Here is a 23,556-nt window from a genome sequence, read left to right as displayed (position 1 = left end):
GCAACTCTTGATACTGATTCCACCTGCCCCTCAGCTCACCACCCCTACAACCTGTATAGCCAGTTGATGTTGTTTGCTGGTTTATTTAGCATCTTGATGGGACTATTTTAGAGAACTCCATTTCATGCATGGTATGACATCTCTGATGTTGCTCCTCAATGGGTGAGGTCTGGGTAGGCACACAGTCACTCTGGATGACAATGGTTTGATCAGGGCCCTCTTTGATTGTCTCTTTCTCTAATCTTTTTGTTAAGCTTTCTGCCTCTGTTGTTATTACACCAATTTATTAACCTCCACTAATTAATTGCCAGCTGATTATATTATTTTATTTTTGACAGTGGCCTAAGGCACAAATTGTTTTACAGTCTGGTCCAATTAAATTCAGGTCCACTTACAGGAGCTGATTTTGAGGCCAGTCTTTGAACTTTGTACTGAGGAAAAGAGGATACTTATTATTTATCTCTTTTCCTGGTTCTCCCTTATAAACTAACTAGTCTATAAACTTGCTATTTTGAAGCTATAGCTTCCTCTTAATTAAGGAAAGTGTTGATCCTTGGGCACAGCTGACACTAATTTAAGCTCTGCAACAGATGCGATGAGAAATGCTGATGGCCTGTCCCTCCCAAGTAAATACTATATTACTCATCTGGGGGCTGTGGAGAAAGATCCCTTGTTAGTGACTGAATTGTCTGGAGCTGGGTTTGCAGCATGCTAAGCTGAAAGGCAGGAGGGTAGGAATAAGTCATGGTTCAAATGTCAGTCTCATTCTTTCTTACCAAGTTTTAGTAGATTTTCTAGAACAAAAAAATTGTTTTTTTTGCATTTGCTTAGGCCCTTCAGACAATTTCCAAAGACTTTAGATAGTTGTTTCAAAAACAATTTTCACTAGTTGTACTTGTTTCACCAAGGAACAATTTCACAGAACACTTCATGCACCATTTTAGAAGTTGCCACCCTGTCATGCTCATGTTCTACTGCAGTATCTAAGCTTCTTCCAGAATTTGGGTCTCAGATTGCTTCAAGCAATCATCACATGCATGAAGCGAACCTTGCAAAAAAAAAAAAAAAAAAAAAAAGGCCAAGGGAGAGACAGACAGAGACCCAATGACACTGTACTAGACCTGGATCTACTTGTGATTGGGACCAGTACTATTATCTGAATTAGCTGAAGGCACTGACCACTTAGAGAGCTTAATTGAGCCATCTGCAGTTTTCTTTGACAAGTAATGGTCCTGCTCTTGAAGCCACATCATTCACATGTAAACACCCACTGATTTTTATGACTTCATAAATCTGGAATTGGTAGGGCAAGAACTCCACTAACTGGTCTTGAGAATCTAGTAGTTTTGGGTTGCACAGACTTACACTCTGATATTATTCTGACAGTGAAACCTCACATGAGAAAGGGTTTAGTGTATAGGTTTGGGGTAGATGACACCTATAGGGTAAGGTAAAAGGTATCAGGCTTTTCTGCCCTCCTGCCATTAGGATAGATGACGGAACCCTACGGTCCTGAATGCATCCTAATGGCGGGCACCTGGAGTAGGGTGTGGGCATAGGTAGATGGGATTCGACTGGGCTTTTAAGGGCAGCATCACGGGGACGCCAGTAGAAGCCGAGCAGAAGCTGAAAGAGATGCCGAGAAGCAGCAGAAGCAGAGAGAGAAGCAAGAGAAGCAGAAGCCAAGAGAAGGCCAGAGAGCCCAGATAGAGTGAAGACTTGCTGGGGGCTGGGAGGCCTGCCAGCCTCCCGGCCCCCCAGCACCCCTGCCTGCCATGTACCGGGTAAATCCCAATAAAGAGACCTGCAAAAAGCCACTAAGGACTCTGATTCCTCCTTTACCCGGTCTGCTGGATCAGGAAACCTGCACTGTGTCCAGTCCTGCACTTACAATTGGTGTAAGTCGGCAAGATGATCCATGCAGACGGGTATTGGAAACCTCCAACGACCAGGAGGGACTAAGGAGTAACAGACTGTTTGCCTGTGATGATGCTGGAGGCATCATGGCGGCACAGGAGATGGACAAGGTCCAGGAGCTATGGGACAAGACCTCGCATAAAGGAGACACCCGAGAGGACCAGCCAATGACCCGAGGCAGCAAGAATTGTCGGGAAGAGAGGACCACAATTCGGAGCTCGCTGGTGCTGATGGCAGGGAGAGGCCTAATGGACTTGAACTGATGGACTTGGACTGACAATCCTGCCAGGAGGCGGAGGACCTTGGCAGGTTATGTCTTTTGGGAATCTGTGGGTGGCCAGTGGGATGGCCAAAAACAGCCTGTCTATGCCCAGTAGCTAGGTAGAGGAGAAAGGCCAACTGAGAAGGCAAAAGCTGGTGCTGATGCTAAGTTGAGAAGCCCTGAGTGGCTGTTAAGCAGCCTGGGTATGCTGAAGAACTGTGAGTCTCGTAAAATCACCTGTGGGTGATGCCCTGCTCGTTCTCAAGTGAGGGTAAGCAGCTGAGGAACCCGTCTTTGGGGGACGGGTGGGGAATGTGGCATGGGGTGGAGCCCAAGCCGAATGTAGAGTTTGGATCCCTGACCCATGTGCTTGTGCAGTGGGTTGGCCTGAGTGCAGGGGTCTGTGAGTCGCATTGGTGGCTATGAAGGCCGAATGTTGAAGCGACAGCAGACAGAAACCCTGAGGGTTGGCGATTACCCCCCAACAGTATAGAATCGCCAATCCCAGAGTGAGTGCATCCGGGGGGTGGATGCTGTGTGTGGCTTGTAGCCGAGACTACAGCCAGAGAAGGCCAGGAAGCCTGACGGCTCCTGGTGTGTTATAGTAGATGCCGTGAGTGGTTCCCATCCCTCGTTTGAGCAGTGCTTCGACAGCAGATTTGGTGGCTCATCTGCTGGTACCAATAATTGTCTTTTGCCACTAGGTTGGTGCCCTGCCTGGACTTATTTGTGTTCTGTTGTATTTTGTTGTTATATTGTGATGTATTTTATTTGTGGGCCATGGCAGCATTGTATGTTTGCTAAGAAAATTGTATATATGAAGACTATATGGCAGAAAACCCTGAGGGGGTGGACTATAGGGTAGGGAAAAAGTATCAGGCTTTTCTGCCCTCCCGCCATTAGGATGGATGATGGAACCCTGCGCTCCTGAATGCATGCCTGATGGGGGGCACCTGGAGTAGGGTGTGGGCATAGGTAGATGGGATTCGACTGGGCTTTTAAGGGCGGCGTCACGGGGACGCCAGTAAAAGCTGAGCAGAAGCCAAAAGAGAAGCCAAGAAGCAGCAGAAGCCGAGAGAAGGCCGGAGAGCCCAGATAGAGTGAAGACTTGCTGGGGGCTGGGAGGCTTGTAGGCCTCCCAGCCTCCCAGCACCCCTGCCTGCCATGTTCCGGGTAAATCCCAATAAAAAGACCTGCAAAAAGCCACTAAGGACTCTGACTCCTCCTTTACCCGATCTGCTGGATCAGAAAACCTGCACTGTGTCATTCCTGCCCCTACAACACCCCCTCAGAAAATGGGCAAGACTGTGGTTTTTATTCCATGATTGCCCACCTGCTAGAATGTTTGCATTTTAGGATCTCCATCTTCTCTGTGGTGCCTCAGCATCCCGCCTGTTTTGATTTTATAGAGACGAATTTCAAGGAAAATATCACCTAGGTTTTATTTCAAATTAACCTGATCAATACATTTCATTGAGGCCCCTAAATACCATTGTAATAATTGCTTTTTTTTTTTCACTCGTAAAATAATTTTTATTTTTTTATTTTTTTTTAATAATAAATTTTATTTTTATATTCCCCATACAATTGCAGCCCCCCCATTCTGACCCAATCCCTCCCATCCCACCCCCGCCCCCCTAAAAGTGTCTCTGGTTCGTAGTTTTTTGTTGATTTTGATTTTCACTTTCTTATAGTTATTCGTTTTCCTGGTCCCTTATTTAAGTTTTCTAGATTCCTGCTATGAGTGAGACCATCCGGTATTTTTCTTTTTCTTTTTGGCTTATTTCGCTGAGCATGATCCCTTCCAGTGCCATCCATGTTGCTGCAAATTGCATGTGTTTATCTTTTTTGAATGCTGAGTAATATTCCATGGTGTATATGTACCATATCTTCTTGATCCAGTCATCTATTTTTGGGCATTTGGGTTGTTTCCAAAGCTTAGCTATTGTAAACAGTGCTGCTATAAACATAGGGGTGCAGGTGTTCTTTGGAATGGATGTTTCTGTGTCCTTTGGGTAAATACCTAGGAGTGGAATTGCTGGATCATATGGAAGCTCTATGTTTAGTAGGTCCAGAAATCTCCACACAGCTCTCCACAGTGGTTGGACCAGTTTGCACTCCCACCAACAGTGCAGAAGAGTTCCTTTTTCTCCACACCCTCGCCAACATTTGTTGTTGCTATTTTTTTTAATATGTGCCATTCTCACTGGTGTAAGATGGTATCTCATGGTAGTTTTGATTTGCATTTCCCTGATGACAAGTGATGTTGAACATTTTTTCATATGCCTGTTGGCCATTTGCATTCCTCTTCAGAGAAGTTTCTTTTTAGCTCTTCTGCCCATTTTTTTGACTGGATTCTTTTCTTTGTTGTTGTTAAGTCTCATCAGCTCTTTGCAGATTTTTGTGATCAGTCCTTTATCATTAGTGTTGGGTGCAAAAATGTTCTCCCAGTTGGTGGGTTTTCTCTTTGTTTTTGTTATTGTCTCTTTTGCTCTGCAAAAGCTCTTTAATTTGATGTAGTCCCAGCTGTTTATCTTCGCCTTCACTATCACTGCTTTGGGTGATGTGTCTGTAAAGATGTCTTTGATGTGCAAATCACGTAGTGTTTCGCCTATATTTCCTTCTATATATTTTATGGTTTCAGGTCTTATGTCTAGTTCTTTAATCCATTTTGAGTTGATTTTTGTGTATGGTGTGAGGTAGTGGTCAAGCTTCATTCTTTTGCATGTAGCGACCCAGTTTTCCCAGCACCATTTATTGAACAAACTTTCTTTGCTCCAATGCATAGTCTTTGCTCCTTTGTCAAAGATTAGTTGACCATAAATCTGTGGGTTTATTTCTGGATTTTCTATTCGATTCCATTGGTCTGTATGTCTGTTCTTGTTCCAATACCATGCAATTTTGATGATTATGGCTTTGTAGTAGAGTTTGAAGTCTGGGAGTGTGATGCCTCCATTCCCTTTTTTTTTTTCAGGAGAGCTTTGGCTATTCGGGGTTTTTTGTGATTCCATATGAATTTCATCAATAATTGTTCTATTTCTTTGAAGAATGACATTGAAATTTTGATTGGAATAGCATTGAATCTGTATATTGCTTTTGGAAGGATGGCCATTTTAATAATGTTTATTCTTCCAATCCATGAGCAGGGGATGTCTTTCCATTTCTTTGTGTCTTCTTCTATTTCTTTTAACAGTGTTTTATAGTTTTCTTTGTATAGGTCCTTTACCTCTTTTGTTAGATTTATTCCCAAATATTTGATTTTTTTTGTTTCAATAAAAAAAGGGATGGTTTTTTTGATTTCTTCTTCTTCAGATTTATTGTTTGTGTATAGGAAGGCTACTGACTTTTGCGTGTTGATTTTGTATCCTGCCACTTTACTGAACTGATTGATGAGTTGAATTAGTTTTTCTGTGGAGATTTTGGGGTTCTCTATGTATATTATCATATCATCTGCAAATAGTGATAGTTTGACTTCTTCTTTTCCTATTTGGATTCCTTGGATGTCTTTCTCTTGTCTTATTGCTCTGGCTAGGACTTCCAGTATTATATTGAAAAGCAGTGGTGAGAGTGGACATCCTTGTCTTGTTCCAGATCTTAATGGAATTGCTTTCAGCTTTTCACCATTGAGAATGATACTGGCTGTTGGCTTGTCATAGATGGCCTTTATGATGTTGAGGTATGTTCCTTGTATCCCAAGAATTTCAAGGGCTTTTATCATGAATGGGTGTTGCACTTTGTTGAAAGCTTTCTCAGCATCTATTGATATTATCATATGGTTTTTATATTTCTTTTTGTTGATGTGTTGGATAACGTTGATTGATTTTCGGATGTTAAACCATCCTTGTGTCCCTGGAATGAATCCTACTTGGTCGTGGTGAATTATCTTATGGATGCATTGTTGGATTCTGATAGCTAAAATTTTATTGAGGATTTTTGCATCAGTGTTCATTAGGGAGATTGGCCTGTAGTTTTCCTTTTTTGTGTTGTCCTTGTTCTGTTTTGGTATTAGTGTAATGTTGGCTTCATAGAACGTGTTTGGTATTGTCCCTTCCTTCTCAATTTTTTGGAAGAGTTTGTGAAGGATAGGCACTAATTCGTCTCTGAATGTTGGTAGAATTCATTTGTAAATCCATCAGGTCCTGGGCTTTTGTTTTTGGGGAGGTTTTTGATTACCATTTCAATTTCGCTGCTTGTAATTGGTCTGTTTAGGTGTTCTATTTCTTCTTTATCTAGCTTTGGGTGATTGTAGAGTTGTAGGAATTTGTCCATCTCCTCTAGATTGTTAAACTTGTTTCCATATAACTGTTCATAGTAGTTACTGATTATTCTTTGATTTCTGCTGTGTCCGTTGTGATTTCTCCTCTTTCATTGATGATCCTGTTTATTTGTGCTTTCTTCCTTTTTTCCTTTGTGAGCCTGGCTAGGGGTTTGTCTATTTTATTGATTTTTTCAAAGAACCAGCTCTTGGTTTCATTGATCTTTTGGATTGTTTTTTTAGTTTCAATTTCATTTATTTCTGCTTTTGTTTTTATTATTTCTTTTCTTCTACTGGTTTTGGGGTTTTTTTGTTGTTCTTTTTCTAGATCTTTGAGCTTCGAGATTAGGTTGTTTCTTTGAGTTCTTTCTTGTTTCTTGATGTGAGCTTCTATTGCTATATATTTTCCTCTTATTACTGCTTTTGCTGCATCCCATACATTTAGGATATTGGTGTCCTCCTTGTCGTTCAATTCAAAGAATTTTTTAATTTCTTCTTTGATCTCCTCATTAGTCCAGTGGTCTTCCAGTAGTGTGGTTTTTAATCTCCATGAGGTAGGAAAGTTCCTTGCCTTCTTTTTATGGTTTATTTCTAGTTTGATGCCTTCATGGTCAGAAAAGATGGTTGATAGGATTTCAATCTTGGTGTATCTGTTGATGTTTGTCTTGTGCCCCAGTATGTGATCGATCCTGGAGAATGATCCATGTGCGCTTGAGAAAAATGTGTACTCCGTTTTTTTGGGGTTTAGTGTTCTATAGATGTCTGTTAAGCCCAATTGCTCTAGGTCCTTATTTAGAGCTTTGGTTTCTTTACTTATTTTTTGTCTTGTTGATCTATCCATTGTTGATAGTGGTGTGTTGAAGTCTCCCACTACGTATGTGTTTTCTCTGATGTCTGTTTTCAGAGAGGATAACAGTTGTCTGATATATTTTGGTGCTCCTTCGTTTGGTGAGTATATGTTAATGAGTGTTATTTCTTCTTGAAGTATTGTCCCCTTGATCATAATGTAGTGACCATTGGGGTCTCTTTTTATCTTTTTGAGTTTGAAATCTGTTTTATCTGATATAAGTATAGCTGTTCCTGCTTTCTTTTTTGGCCCATTTGCTTGTAGGATTGTTTTCCATCCTTTAACTTTGAGCCTATTTTTATCTTTTGTAGCTAAATGTGTTTCCTGGAGACAGCAAAAGGTTGGGTTTTGTTTCTTAATCCAGGCTGCAACTCTGTGTCTTTTTATTGAAGAGTAGTCCATTTACATTTAGAGTTAATATTGATATGTTAGCATCTGTATTTGCCATTGTGTTTGTCTTTCCTTTGATTTTATTTATTTATTCTTTTAATAACTTTTTTTTTTTTTGGCCTTCTTTCATTGTTATTCGTCCCTCTGAGGTTCTGGCTTTAGGACTCCTTGTAGTATTTTTTGGAGTGGGGGTTTAGTTGCAATGAAATTCCGGAGTTTCTGTTTGTCTGGGAAGGTCCATATTCTTTCTTCAAAGAGAAAGGAGAGCTTTGCGGGATAGAGAATTCTTGGTTGGCATCTGTTTTCTTGGAGTCTGTTGACTATGTCCCTCCATTCTCTCCTTGCCCGTAGTGTTTCTTCGGAGAAGTCTGATGTCAGCCTGATTGGCTTTCCTTTGAATGTTATCTGTTTCTTCCCTCTTGCCAGCTTCATTATTTTTTCCTTGTCCTGGATTCTTGGGAGCTTTACTATTATGTGTCTTGCTGTATTTTTCCTTTCGTCGTGGAAGTTTGGTGTTCTTCTTGCTTCTTGTATATCAATTTTCAGCTCCTTCTTCACATTTGGGAAGTTCTCTTCAATTATCTCTTTGAATATTTTCTCTGTTCCTACATCTCTCTCCTCTCCTTCTGGTATTCCTATAACTCTTATATTTCCTTTCCTCATGGAGTCAGATAGTTCCCGAAGTCTTTCTTCGTTCTTTTTCCTTCGTACTTCTCTTTTCTTTTCTGTTTTGGTTCTTTTTATTTCTGTGTCTTCAAGATTACTTATTCGTTCTTCCATTTCATCTATTCTGCTTTCATTGCTTTTCCCAGAATTCTTTAGTTCTTCCATTAATTCTTTGATCTCCTGTATTTCTTTTACTTCCCTCTTTAGGGACTCAATTTCATTCTTCTGACCATTGTTTTCCCTCTCTAGGGACTCAATTGCATTCTTCTGATCGTTGATTATTTTTCCCTTATCATTGTTTTCCTTTATGACTTCTGTCAGTTTTTTAATCACGGCAATTTTAAATTCTCTTTCTGGAAGGCTCAGAAGTTCTTCCAAGTTACTGTCGTTGCAATCTGGGGGCTGCTTTTCTTTTTGTGGTGTGCTTTTTCCCTGGGGAGTTGCTAGGTTGCGTGTGGTTCTTCTCCTCCCTACTGTCTGTTTTCTAATTTGCCGTATGCGTTGGGACACTGTGTAGTTGGGACTGGCTGGCATCTTGGGTGAGCTTCTCTGCTCTCCTCTGGTTCCTCCAGGAGTCATCTGTCAGTTTCAAGCAGTCTTTACTGGAGAAAGGTCCCTGTTCTAAAATGCCGATGTGGGGACACACTCCCCTGTGCGCCTGGTCTGCCCCGGCGGTGGGTTCCTGCTCCCCCTCTGGGCTTGGACTACAGGCCAGAGGGGGTCTGGCGTGGGCGAACTTCCCCCGCTCACCTCTGGCTCCTGAGGAAGCCTTCTGCAGGTAGTTTTTACTGAAGAAATGTCCCTGTTCTAAGATGGTGATGTGGGACACACTCCCTGTGCGTCCGGTCTCAGGCACACTCTTCTGCGCGCCTGGTCTGCCCCGGCTGTGGGTGCTCGCTCCCCCTGTGGGCTCAGACTACTGGTCGGAAGGGGCCCGGCGTGGGCTAACTCCCCAGCTGGCCACTGGCTCCTCTAGGCGCCTCTGCTGGCTTCAAGTCGCTAGGTGGCGCCAGAGATCTCTCCTGGAGCCCTTGGGGAGCTGATTTTCTACCCCGTGGGACAGGGAATAGAGCAGGAATGGTAGGGTAAACCTCAACGGCTTTGGGGTGCTGTGTCTGCCTTGTGCCCCACCATCGTGGGGAACCCATGCCCCTAGTTTCGTGCCCCGGGTGTCAGTTCCAAAGCCCTCAGTTCCAGGACTCAGGCTGTAGCCCAGTTCAGTGGCGCGGGAATGGCGCCTTTTGAATCCCGCTCCCGTGCCTGGGCGCCTGGGCCTGCTCACTCAGTGAGGGCCTCCGCGAGTATCCCCGCAAGCCTAGGTCACAGGCGCAGGGACCTGGGCAGCTGCGATCTGGATCTGCGTTTGCTTTTCAACTGCACTGCTTTTCCGCGCGCGATCCGGATTCCGATCCGCACTTGGTTTTCCAGCGCGCCGCTGTTCCGCGCAATCCTGACCGCGATCCGCGCCTGTTTTTCCAGCGCGCCACCTTTCTGCGCAGGCTTACCGGGCAGCCCGGGGCTGTGTGCTGGTGCTGGTCTCCTCCCCGGGGGCGGGGTCTCTCTTCAATGGCGCCCGGAGCCGTTCGCTCACCGCTGTGGCGGATCCTGCGGGGTTCTCCACAGCTCCTATTCACGGGGTGTGGTGGCTGCAATAGTTCCTTTCCACTCACAGTCCCGCTTGCTGCGTCGTTTGTTCTTGTCGGTCGTTTTGGTTTGTTGTTTCCTCCTCTCTGCGGGTCGGAGAGTGCCGCCTCTGTGGGCGGGGGAGGGGAGCAGGGTTCTGCGCTTCCCTCCCTTCTAGTCCTCTTTTATGGCCACTTTCTTCTTCGGGCAGTTCGCTGGCGTCACCCGTTTATCTTCCATGTCCCAGTTCTCACTGGGACCTGCCGCTTTTCCTCCCTATTAACTTTTTTTAATGGGAGATCTTACAGCGTCTCCTCGCTGCCATGTTGCTCCGCCCCCTCTGTAATAATTGCTTTTATGATAAACAACAGAGAGAAGGTAAAGGTCCTGTGTAGAGGCAGGACTGGACCAGTGCAGGTTTCCTGATCCCATGCAGACCGGGTAAAGGAGGAGTCAGAGTCCTCAGCGGTTTTTTGCAGGTATTTTATTGGGGCTCACCAGGCATATGGCAGGCAGGGGTGCTGGGGGGCCAGGAGGTTGGCAGGCCTCCCAGCCCCCAGCAAATCCTCACTCTATCTGGGCTCTCTGGTGATCTCGGCTTCTCTTCGGCTTCTGCTGCTGCTTTCTCGGCTTCTTGCGTCCCTGTGACGCCGCCCTTAAAAGCAGTCTTAGCGCAGGTGTACCCACTTCAGGTGCCTGCCATCAGGCAGGTATTCAGGATCACAGGGTTCCCTCATCTATCCTGATGGCGGGAGGGCAGAAAAGCCAGATACCTTTTACCTTACCCTACATCCTGTCAACCACAATCTCTCTTTATTATTTTAAGGAGGGCTAGTTTTCAATATCAAAGCCAGATAAAGAATGTCAGCACCCATTTGTCACTCAAAATGGACTTAGGTGGGAATGAATGAAAACAATCATGTGTGGGTATTTTTTAAATATTGGTACTAAAGTCAATTCAAGGTCAGGGAAAAGTCAAATGTGTTCCACGAGGTTGCTAATATTTTTTGGGTAGGTTGGGGAAGCAGTTTTTCAATAATAATCTTGGCTTTTTAATATTTTCCCCCTAAAACGGAGAAACAGAAACCTAACCATTTTTTTATCTTCTCAAATGGTAGTTTTTAACATGATTTGAGGTTCTTTTCTAACTCCCATTTTCTAACTCCCTTATAAAGGTCTATGGCACGTGGAAATTAGGTCAATGGATGATTTGAATAAACTCCAAGAGTACATATGTGTCTTATTCTCCTTACAGGTTCTGTGTAGGAAATGCTAAAAGTGCCATTTGCCATTAAGGATTTCATACCAAGAGATGGAAACTTAAAATCAGACTCGAGTTGGGCCTCCCCTGGTGGCCCAGGCAGTTGAACGCGCGCTGTGAAGCTGTCCACAGCCTCTGCAGCACCGGTTCGATCCTAGCCAGCAGGCGAGGGTCCCACATGGCGAAGCAGACCTCTCCTGTCTCACCTGCTGCTCCCCTCGGCAGTGTATTTTGTCAGTCTGCCTGTTTTGTTCCCCGCTCTGTCTCTGGTGAATCCTCTCACCCTCCCACACATCTGGCCTGTACCCCAATTCTTATATCAACAAATCTTCAAAAAAAAAAAAAAAAAAAAAAAACAGACACAAGTTAACCAAACTGGCAATTCCCTCCTTATCCAAACTGGTCATCTTCTAGTCTTTTCCATCACTTAACAGCACTGCCATCCATTTAGTAGGTTGAACCATAAGAAATTGACCTTTTTTTGTAGGCCACAAATAGCTGAATATTGGCAATTTCAAATAGATTTATTTACCTTAATTGTTGTTTAGGCCAGAAACCTTATCATCTCACTCCCCTTCAACTCTCACAACCAGTTAATCCAAGAACTAGTAATTCTATTTCTCAGGCAAGTTATGAATCTATCTTTAAGACAACCACCCTAGTCCAAGTCATCACAAATTGAACTCAACAATTTCACTGCCCACAATGCAATGAACCAGAGTGCTCTCTTTAAAACACAAGTCAAATAATCCCATTTCCATAGTAGAAACCAGTGGCATCTCACTGCCCTTAACACAAAGCCCAGATGTTCCAATATGACCTATGGAGGCTGCAGGTCCCAGCATGCTGACCTCTTCAATTCCACCTCACTCTAGTTTCTGCTTACTGTGACATTCTTTTATTTTCTCAAACATGATCCTTGAATATGACCCTCAAACATGATCCAATATGTACAGGGTCTTTGTGCATATTGCTCCACCACCTGCCAGGAATCCTGTCCTCTCTCATTTCCCCCAAGGCCCTTGTCACTTAGTGACCCCTGCCTCTTGTTCATTCATGACTCAGCATAAAAGCCATCACTTCAGAGAACCTCCTAAGACCTTTCCCAGACCAGATGGGAACTACACACACACACACACACACACACACACACACGCACACACACCCCATATGCCCACAAGACTCTATGGTACACCTCAGCACTGACTATACTTCTAGTCACCTATTTGCTCAGTCTCCAATGACACAAGATCACCTGCCTTATTTGTTGTCATATTATCATCACTAAGCCAGGCCTAGCATCCAATGGTTACTTCATGCACTTTATGCACAATGGTTACTTGTGCATGGTTACTTCATGCACTTTATGAACAATGGTTACTTCATGCACAATGGTTACTGCATGCACTTTAATGCATGCACAGAATACCTCACCTACATGAAGTGCAACTCAAAGTTCAAAGTTGCCATCTTTGTTCAATGATAGTCTCAGTTTGGGTAAAACTCCAGTGATTTTTCTATTTAGAATTTTATGAAAGGAGGCCTCCCTAGTGGCTCAAGGTATTAAGCCCAGCACTGTGAAGCTATCCACAGCCTCTTCAGCATGAGTTCAAGCCCCAGCCCGCCAGGGAGCTTCCCACATGGCGCAGCAGACCTCTCCTGTCTCACCTGCTGCTCCCCTCAGCAGCGTAATTCAGTCAGTCTGTTCTGTTCCCCACTCTGTCTCTGGTGAATCCTCTCACCACTGCCCCTGCCCCCGGCACCTCTGGCATGTACTCGGTTCTTGTATGCGTAAACAAACAAGTATTTAAAAGAAAAAAGAATTTTAAGAAAGGAAGCTAAAATATTCAAGTTAAAAATTCAACACTGAAAGGCTGAGTCCAGACCCTGGACTTTTTTTGAAGTATCCCCTGGCATGGTTATATCCAGGAATAGTTATTAAGAGCAATAAGAGTCCAAACTAACATTTATCGAGGACTAAATATGTGACAGGCCTATGAAGGAAACTGAGGCTTAGAGAAGTCTGGGAGATTTATTGAGGTTCACAACTTGTGAATGTGGAGCCAAGTCACAAAGACCCAATATCCCAGACATGCTTTGGATGTTCTCAGTGCCTCAGTTTTGCGCAAAGCCAACCTCCAACACAGGGACCATGTCTCTATAACTGCAGACTAAGAGCATCAAGAACAGAATCCTGGGCCTCCCTGGTGGTGCAAGGGGTTAAGCACCGCACTGTGAAGCTGTCTGCAGACACTGCAGCACAAGTTGGATCCCTGGCCAGCCAGGGAGCAACCCACATGGCACAGCCGACCTCTCCTGACTCTCCTGCTACTCCCCTCAGCAGTGTGTTTCAGTCAGTCTGCCTGTTCTGTTCCCCACTCTGTCTCTGGTGGATCCTCTCACTCCCGCATCTCTAGCCTGTACCCCAGGTCTTGTGTGCATGAATAAATAAATCTTTAAAAAAAAAAAAAAGAAGAAGAACCGAATCCAAGAGAAACACAATTTGAGCTGTAAGTGTATTGTCTCTCAAAAGACCTGGCTTCACCACTTTTCCTAGCTCAATTCCCTCCCAAGCGGCAGCTCATTACAAGCAGGTGTTCCTACCGGAAGAAAGAGTCTCTGGGCAGCACAGGGTTTAAACAATTTCTTCCATTCCTGAGGATTTCCAACTGAAAATGTGATGGGGTAGATTCTGTGCTCAAACTTCTTTGTGTACGAGTCAGGCCACTGTCGTAACTGAAAAACATGGAAGGCAAGGGGAGGGTGATTAAACACCAGAAATATCAAAATACCTAAAACCTCTGGATGGCCATGTGTAAATGATTCAGGCAGCTTACAAAGAAAGTCTAATTTCATTGCCACTGTTGATGCGCTGATGCTAGGATTGATTTTTTTTCAAGGTCATAATGCATTTTATTATACGTCTTAGATTTATACATTTCATATATGGCTTTAAAGCTTCAATTAATAATTAAATACAAAATGAAAAACATATGCAACAGTAGTTCCCAGTCATACAGTTTAGGAGCAATTGGAGCAAGTTTTTTCCCTAGAGTTTGGTGAATATTTTAAACTATAATAGAGGAATGTTTCCTTCTGACCTACCTGCCTTTTGTGCTGAATTTTATTATGTTAAACAGCTTTAGTAGGTATGATGTTGCTAATTGAAAACAAAATTTAAAATAAGTTTACAAACTGTATTTTCTTGAAGTCTTTAAGACCTAAATGTTTACTTTTCTCTTGATAGAGCTCCAAGACGATTCAATGAAAAAAAACTACCATTCATAAAATATCTGGAGCCTCAGTCTAAGAACCACTGCCCATGCTTATTCAATGTCTTCAGCCTTCAAAGCATGAGGAAATGGAGTGACTGATTTTTTTCTCATTGGCCCTGGAAAGTGCTCTCCTCCTGTAAAAGTCCTTGTCAGGCTCCCCATTACTGGCAGGATAGTACTCTATGACCGTCCTGTGTACACTGTAGCCCAGCTGCTAATACTTGTTCACTGCAACTTGGTTCGATACCCTCACAAAAAGATCAAGAAAAATACTCACCATGTCTTTCTGAAATCTCCCCTCTAATAACTCTGAAAGTTTAGCAGCCAAAGGAAGGCACTGGAATTCTGGGGCAACAGACAGAGCCATTACACCCGTGCCATTCTTCCCTTGCTACCAAACCTTCTGCTTCACCGACAAGGTACTCTCCACCTGTTACCTCAGCAACGATGAAACACCCTGGCCAGTGGGTATTTGTAAGTAAATACCCATGCTGTAAGTAAAAGGGAATTCTGTAGGCGGATCCAAGTTAGTGTTGTTGAAGCTGACAGGTCATTGCAAGTGAAGGCCTCAAGTGTCATCGTCAAAATGCCTTTCAAGCAGGCTTGCAGTGACCCTTGATGTTGGGATTTATGAAAATACCATCCAGGTATGTCAAGGGTGATAGGAAACTGGCATATAAATACTGCCAAGAATATAAACCTGAACAAACTTACAAGAAGGAGCTTTGGAAATTTGTAATGACAGCCCCCAAAAGATAGAGGCATAAGGACTTATAACTAGCTTGTAATAATATTACAAAAAAACTTGGAAACAACTAAATGCCCAATAATAAGGAATTGGGAAAATTAGTTATGATAGGACAATGGATGAATGTACAGTTAAAATAAAGTAGGTCTATATGTGCTGACATGGAAAAATGGAAAAATGGCATATAATTGGGTTTTAGAAGAAGCAACATGCAAAAAAAGTGTTATGTCTTTAGGGAAAATATATGTATATATTTTATATGCAGAGAAAAATCTAGATGGATATTTACCAGATTGTTACAAGTGGGTATCTTTGGAGGTGGTAGGATGGCTTCATTAATTTTTATTACAAATATGAGTTTTATAACAAAATTGTTCTAATTAATAAACTTCAATATTTTAGAGTAGTTTTATATCTGTAGGAAAACTGAACAGGAAGTACAGATTTCCCATATATCCTCTCTCCTTTCCCTCCTTCAGCCCATTTTTCTCTCATTATTAACATCTTGCATTAGTGTGGTAGATTTGTTAAAACTGATGAACCAACATCAGTGCATAGTTAAGTCAAGTCCATAGTATTCATCAGGGTTCGCGCTTTGTGATGTACATCCTATGAGTCTGGACAAATGCATAATGTCATGTATCTATAAATTACAATATACAGAACAGTTTCACTGCTCTAAAAATGCACTCTGTTCTACCTATTCACCCTTTCCTCCTTTCCCACCCCACAAAGTCCTGGCAACCACTGACCTTTTTATATCTCTCCTAGTTTTTTTTTTTTTTTTTTTTTTTGCCTTTTCTAAAATGCCATATATATTTGGAGCATACAGTATATAGTTTTTTTTTTTTCACATTGGCATCTTTCACTTAGAAAATCCATTTATGTTTCCTTTATCTCTTTTTGTGGCTGACTCTTTGTCAATGACTACTGATTTTTTATATGGCTCTATCACAGTTCTTCATCCATTTGCCTATCTTGGTGCTGCCAATTTGGGATGATTATGAATAAAGCTGCTATAAACATATATGTGCATGTTTTTGTGTGGACATGATTTTTAGTTCATTTGGGTAAAGACCAAGGAAGGCAATTACTGGATTGCATGGTCAGTCTACATTTAGCTTTCTAAGAACCTGTCAAATTCCTTCCAAAGTTTCTGTACTGGTCTGTGTTCCTACCAGCAATGAAAGAGAGTTCCTGTTGTTTCATCACCTCACCAGAATTTGGTGTTGTCAAGTATTGTGGATTTCAGCCATTCTAATAGGTGTGTAGTGGTAACTCATTTTAATTTATTTTATTTTTTTAATAAATTTTATTTTTATATTCCCCATACAATTGCAACCCCCCCATTCTGACCCCAATCCCTCCCCTCCCTGCACCCCACCCCCAATAGAGTGTCTCTGGTTCATAGTTGTTTGTTGATTTTGATTTTTACTTTCTTATAGTTATTCTTTTCCCTGGTTCCTTATTTAAGTTTTCTAGATTCCTGCTATGAGTGAGACCATCTGGTATTTTTCTTTTTCTTTCTGGCTTATTTCGCTGAGCATGATCCCTTCCAGCGCCATCCATGTTGCTGCAAATTGCATGTGTTTATCTTTTTTGAATGCTGAGTAATATTCCATGGTGTATATGTACCACATCTTCTTGATCCAGTCATCTGTTTTTGGGCATTTGGGTTGTTTCCAAAGCTTAGCTATTGTAAACAGTGCTGCTATAAACATAGGGGTTCAGGTGCTCTTTGGAATTGATGTTTCTGTGTCCTTTGGGTAAATACCTAGGAGTGGAATTGCTGGATCGTATGGAAGCTCTATGTTTAGTAGGTCAAGAAATCTCCACACAGCTCTCCATAGTGATTAGACCAGTTTGCACTCCCACCAGCAGTGCAGGAGAGTTCCTTTTTCTCCACAACCTCGCCAACATTTGTTGTTGCTAGTTTTTTTAATATGTGCCATTCTCACTGGTGTAAGATGGTATCTCATGGTAGTTCTGATTTGCATTTCCCTTTCCTCATGGAGTCAGATAGTTCCCGAAGTCTTTCTTCGGTCTTTTTCTTTCATACTTCTCTTTCCTTTTCTGTTTTGGTTCTTTTTATTTCTGTGTCTTCAAGAGTACTTATTCGTTCTTCCATTTCATTTATTCTGCTTTCATTGCTTTTCGCAGAGTTCTTTAGTGCCTCCATTAATTCTTTGATCTCCTGCATTTCTTTTACTTCCCTCTTTAGGGACTCAATTTCATTCTTCTGATCATTGATTATTTTTCCCTTATCATTGTTTTCCTTTATGACTTCTGTCAGTTTTTTAATCATGGAAATTTTAAATTCTCTTTCTAGAAGGCTCAGAAGTTCTTCCAAGTTATTGTCGTTGCAATCTGGGGGGTGGTTTTCTTTTTGTGGCGTGCTTTTTTCCTGAGGGGTTGCTGGGTTGCGTGTGGTTTTTCTACTCCCTACTGTCTATTTTCTAATTTGCCGTATGCATTGGGACACTGTGTTGCTGGTACTGGCTGGCATCTTGGGCGAACTTCCCAGCTCACCTCTGGCTCTTCCAGGAGCCATCTGCCGGTTTCAAGCAGGCTTTACTGAAGAAAGGTCCCTGTTCTAAAAAGGCGATGCAGGTTTGCACTCCTCTGTATGCCTGGTCTGCCCCGGTCTTGGGTGCCCACTCCTTCTGGGCTTGGACTGCAGGCCAGAAGGGGCCTGGCGTGGGCGAACTTCCCAGCTCACCTCTGGCTCCTCCGGGAGCCTTCTGCCGGTTTCAAGCAGTCTTTACTGAAGAAATGTCCCTATTCTAAAATGGCGATGTGGGACGCACTCCCTGCGCGCCCAGTCTGCCGGTAACTCATTTTAAATTACAATTTTCAAATGACATATGCTGTTGAGCAAACTTTCATATGTTTATGTGCCATCTCTATATCTTAATTTTTTGAGTTAATGCTTTCTTATTGCTACAATAATTCTACTTCCAGGAATGTATACTAAGGAAAAATTCTAAAAGAGGACATATAACTTAGAACAAGCTTTTCTATTATAATGATGTTTGTAACAGTGAAAAATTGGAAACAACCTAAGTAAGAAATCAGTTAAACAAATTCTGGGGTATGTCTACAAAGACAAATGCTATGTAGCCACTAGTGACAATGTTGTAGAAGGTTTTAGCAAATCCAGTCTGCCACAAAGAACGCATGAGCCAAGAATGGTTAGACATTTTTAAATAGTTGAAAAAAATTAAAAACGAGTAAAATTTTGTGACATGTGAAAAGCACATGAAATGTGAATCTGCGTCCATAAATTAAAGTTTTATTGGAATATAGCTGTACCCATGTTTACAGATTTATGTGGCTGCTTTTATAAAAAGAGCAGAATAGAGCACCTTTGAGATCATACAGGCTGCAAAGCTTAAAATGGTTACTATCTATTTTTTTGTAGAAAAAGTTAGTCAATCCTTGTTTTAGAAGAAATGCAGTAATGTGTCAGTTATATAAAGAGAAGACAGGATATGATTTCACTTCTGATACTGATATTAAAAAAAGTCTATAAATAAATATACCAAAATTGTTCTCCCCAAGCATTAGTATGATGGTTGATTTTTTTCATTTACGACTTTATGACTGTTCTTTTTTAAAATTGCCCAGGTATTACATATAATAATATTAAAAACATATCATTGGGAACACTTTTAATTGAAATCTTGAGATGGATATTTGGGGGAGAAACTCAGAATGAGAACGAGTGGGAATGATAGTGCAAGTATTTGACAACTGACTTATGAAGGACATGGACCACTGAGAATACACTCTAAGCACAATTACCCAGTACAGTTGCATGGACACATCCTGACTACACTGGACATAAACACTCAATGTAACAGTCCTGACCAATCCAATGCATGCAGGCCATAAATGCTCAACACAGCCATGCCACTAATGACAGCCCAAATCACCCTGGGAAGAAGGGGGGCCCCACGGTGTACTGGCTTCCTTAACCCTTTGGTCTTTATAATCCTATCATCTAGAAGGCTTTATCTACCTTTGTCAATCCAATGCTTGTAACGGGAGTGTTTGGTTCATTTACATCTGTTACTATGCATATATTTGAAGGTTTAGTACACTGGCTCCAGTCACTGGAGGTTCCTGTTGACATTTCTTCCCTTGTCAGAGCCCAAGCCCTTGCCCCTGCCACACACACAGAGACAGGAAGTTGCTGCCCCACTGGCTTCCTAGCACCAGAATGAATGGTGGTCATTTCCACTTCTGTGCCCCACTATTTTCTGATTCTGACTGCGGGGCAGGAGCACAGATTAGTCAAACCTAAATTACATGCCAGGTCCTGAGCTGCCTAGAGAGGTTAGGAAATTAACCAGTTGGCATTTTCAGCAGCTATGTTGGGAGACAACAAAAAAAGAAAATTTAAAATATTAAGTATCTACAACATTGATGGCAAATACCACTAGCCATATTCTACTTACACAGCTTTAAAAAATTCTACGTAAATATAGTAGAACTAGACCACAATACAGCTTCCAGGGAAATTACAATGGCAACTGGCATTTTGTTTTGTTTTATCCTGAGGTACATGCCCTCGAGCTTCCCAAGAGTTCATGAAACTGGGGCCCATAGCGTGGACAGCAGGGCAAGACTGGCATTTCCCCACAGCTGCCTCAGCAGCAGGAGCTATTGGAAAAATGTGGTGGTTTTCCTTGTCTGTGCCAAAAATTATTGCTATGCACAGCTCCTCCCTCTGCACCAGTTGGGTTAAAATGGCCCAGTCACTTAGAATTGAAAATGGTCCAATTAAGGCAGGTATCCACTAGATAGGGGAGACTGAAAGAATTTATAAGGCAGGGAAGGGGCCATATTGGGAGGTCTAGACACCCAAGACTCCTCCCACTCTTTACCTGGCCTCCAAGGAAAGAAGAAAGAAGAAAAAGAAGAAGAAAAAAGTGTCCATTAGTTGACCTCTGAAGAGAGAAGTGGAAGAGTTTCATAGTGACTGGGGGCTGTACCTGCCCCTAGTCCTACTGCTGCCACTGCCTGAAAGGAGGACCAGAGGCCCTGGGCCTGGTGTCTCAAAGAGCAGTTGTTTGTGTGGGCCAGCGACTCACAAAGAGCTGTATCTGATTGTCCAGCACCACCTCCCAGTGCTACTGCCTCCATTGCTGTCTGATCCAATGTTCAGTGCTGTCCATCCCAACCTGTGGTGTCACTGAGTGGCCCAGCCTGTCAGCACCTCCAGATGCAGTGAGTTGGATCCTGGCCTGCTGCTTGCTGGCTGCCTCAAGTTCCAGGCCTTGTTAGCAGGATGGTGCTATCTTGAAAGAGTGACCTTTTGTTTGGGAATTCTGGACACTGTGGACACTATCTGGGATAAGACAGATAGTTACCTGTGGCCTTAGAAACTCTCTGTTTCCCTTGTTTATTAAATATATCCCACTGTTTTTCCCTGAGCTGAGGGGTCTTACAGTTGTGCATGTGGATGAGAAGCCACAGTGACCTGTCCTCTACTGGCCACTGTCCTTGGATGGCTAGAGCCCTGTTTCATTATCACAAGAAATTGTCTACTCCCACAACCCCTCAGGGTTGGAACTGACAGCCTGGAGAAGGGTGACATAACCTGCTCCTCCTATCTCCTGGTGCTTAGCAGAAACCAACTGCTACTACGTTAGGCCTAAAAAAGTATCCACCATAGATAGAAAAGGTGTTCCAAAGAATCTTTGTGGAATGAAAGAATAAGCTGATGATCTGATTCAGCCTCAAAATTATATTCTGCAATAATAGCAAGAATCACATGCTCCTTAATGCAGAGGAGAAAACTGAGGCTGTGAGAAGTTTTGTGACTTATGTCGAGGTCTTAAAACTAAACTGGCACCATCATCCTTGCATGCAAAAGAAACAAAGGGGTGACACACCAAATGCTCTGCCCAGTTTTTAACACCTCATTATAATTTCCTTTGTTAGCTGAGCTTTATTTGTCTGATAAAGACCTGAGGAAATGAGTCATCAGAAGGGTAAGGTCATCAGGGCAATCAAACAAGGCACAACTCACAAGCATTCACAGCAGTGGTCCCATAAAATTTAGCTCTCAATAATGTTCCAGTTACTATGGATCAAAACAAAATTACCCCAAAATTTAGAGTATAAAACAACCATTTATTATGCTTCTAGAGACCATGGGTCAGGAATTAGGACAAGACACAGGAGGGGTGATTTGACTCTATTCCATGACTCCAGGGGCCTCAGCCTTAAAGCCTCAAAGGCCAGGCGCTGGAATTATCTGAAGACTTTCACTCACATGTCTGGTGATTCAGACTAGCAATAGGTGAGGGGACCTCGGCTCTCTGTGTGGACCCCTCCATGTGGTCTCTCCATATAGACTCCATCACTACTATACTGTGATGGTCAGCTTCCTGGGCAGGCACCCCAAGAAAGACCCAGGCAGAATCTGTACCCTTTCTAAGACAAGACTCAGATGTCACATGGCATTACATTACATCTGTATCTATGTATACATATCATGTATGTAGATATATCTGTATTAGCTATTGTCTCATAACAAATTACTCCCAAACTTTATGGTTTAAAACCACAAACATTTATGATCTCATATAGTGTCTTAGGGCCAGAAATCTGTGAGCTGAGTTGTTTTGGCTCAGGGCTTCTCTGAGGTGGCAGTCCAGCAATTGTCTGGGCTACAGACATCTGGAGGCTCAATGGGGCTGGAGGTTCTGTCTCCAACTCACAGGAGCGTTGGCAAGAGGTCTTGTTTCTTAACATGTTGGCCTCTCCAAGGGCTGCTCTGACATGGCAGCTGGCTTCCCCAGAGCAAGTGATCCAAGAGAGGAAGAGAGTATGAGCAAGATGGAAGGTGCAGTGCCTTTTTAAACCTAATCTCAGAAGTGAATCAACATCACTTTCCTTGTGCCATTGGTCACTCAGACTGAGGCATTATAGGAAGTAAGCACAGAGGGTATGAAAGCAAGAGGTAGGGACCTCACTGGAAAATAGAATCTGCCACATAAATATAGTTATATATACCTATCTTCCCTCCCCTCATCTTTTAAAAATATGATCTATATTTTGTTCTTCTCTCTCCTCATGTCCCCACTTCTGGCATACAGTAGGCATTTGATAAATACTTTCTAAGTGGATGTTATGCAAGACTTTACTAGTGCTTATCTGAGCCAGTATTCCTCCATTCCTGCACACCAGGGTGGGTAGGCCTGGTGACTGCTTGGGGACAATTAATGAAAATGGAAAAGACCCATGTCACTGCTGAGCTGAGGAAATGGAAAGCACAGTTGTGATCCACTAGTCTCTCTTTTTCTTGGATGGCATCTCCAGAAGTGTAGAAGCCAAAAGTTCCAGTAGGTACAGCTATAAGTATGAATAGGTTCTGCCAACTTTGGCCCCAGACCTAAGTGTCTATGTGGAAAGAGACTGTCTCCTGTGTGACACATGCAGTAGGCATGTGGAAAGTCTCTGAGCTCTTTGAGAATTGTTGCTGCATCCCACCCTAGCCTGTCCCGATTACAAATATATCATCTCTTTGATCAATCCTGCTACACCAAGTTGTAGATGGAGAAGCTAGAGCTCAAATAAGCCACAAGACTTGCCAGAGATCATGCAGTAAGTAAATAATGGAGTTGAGGGTTGAATTGAGCCTTCTGGCTACTAGTTTGGGAGGTAGCATGGTGATTAAGTTCATGAAGGTTTGAGTCAATGACCTTGAACTGACACCCAATGAGTCAATCACTAAACTTCTCTAAGCTTCAATGATGTCAGTTTGTAGGTACATGATTGCTACTTTCTTCAAGAGGTTGGTGTGAGGATTAAATAAAGATCTAAATCAGAAGTCCCTGATAAACTATATTCTTCAGCATCATTATCATCATCTTCCTTAAACCAGAGCTTCAGAGCAGCTAACTCTTCATGGTTCAACCTTTTCCCTTTCTCTGACTCAGCTCTTTTTCAAGGCATTTTCCAATCAATTTCAAAGTCCCAAGATTATCTGTTCCTCTGGTTTCTGTTGGTGAAGATGTCAAGGTGATTTTTTTTCCTTATGAAACAACACATTTTCTCTAACTTTCTGTTTTTAGCTTTTCTCTGTGCAACATACTTCTTTGGCACTTATCATTAGCAGCTATCACGGGGGCAGGAAGTACCACTGTTGACTCAAGTTAGTAGGTACAAAACAAAGTGGGTTCTCACTTTGCCAGCATTCAAGAACTTACTGCAAGATGAGATTTGTGTGTGTGTGTGTGTGTGGTTTTTTGTTTTGTTTTGTTTTAGCAAGAGTTTTAAAATTATTTATTTATTCTATT

The 23,556-nt window shown here is 42.5% G+C and overlaps 1 protein-coding gene and 1 pseudogene across 1 annotated transcript in view; both read right to left on the bottom strand.

Moving 5' to 3' along the window:
* Positions 1-23,556, bottom strand: part of GXYLT2 (glucoside xylosyltransferase 2) — a 119,440-nt gene that overhangs the window by 67,294 nt on the left and 28,590 nt on the right. Inside the window, 1 exon segment of the mRNA XM_037492852.2 lies at positions 13,826-13,957. Coding sequence (XP_037348749.2) covers positions 13,826-13,957 — 132 coding nt within the window.
* Positions 14,521-20,392, bottom strand: LOC119237526 (N-alpha-acetyltransferase 20-like; annotated as a pseudogene).

The sequence above is a fragment of the Talpa occidentalis genome, unplaced genomic scaffold, assembly GCF_014898055.3.
Source record: "Talpa occidentalis isolate TD23 unplaced genomic scaffold, MPIMG_talOcc4v2.1 talOcc4.10, whole genome shotgun sequence".
NCBI lineage: Eukaryota > Metazoa > Chordata > Mammalia > Eulipotyphla > Talpidae > Talpa > Talpa occidentalis.
The sequence above is the reverse complement of the archived record's forward strand: the minus strand, read 5'-3'. Positions and strand labels throughout refer to the sequence as shown.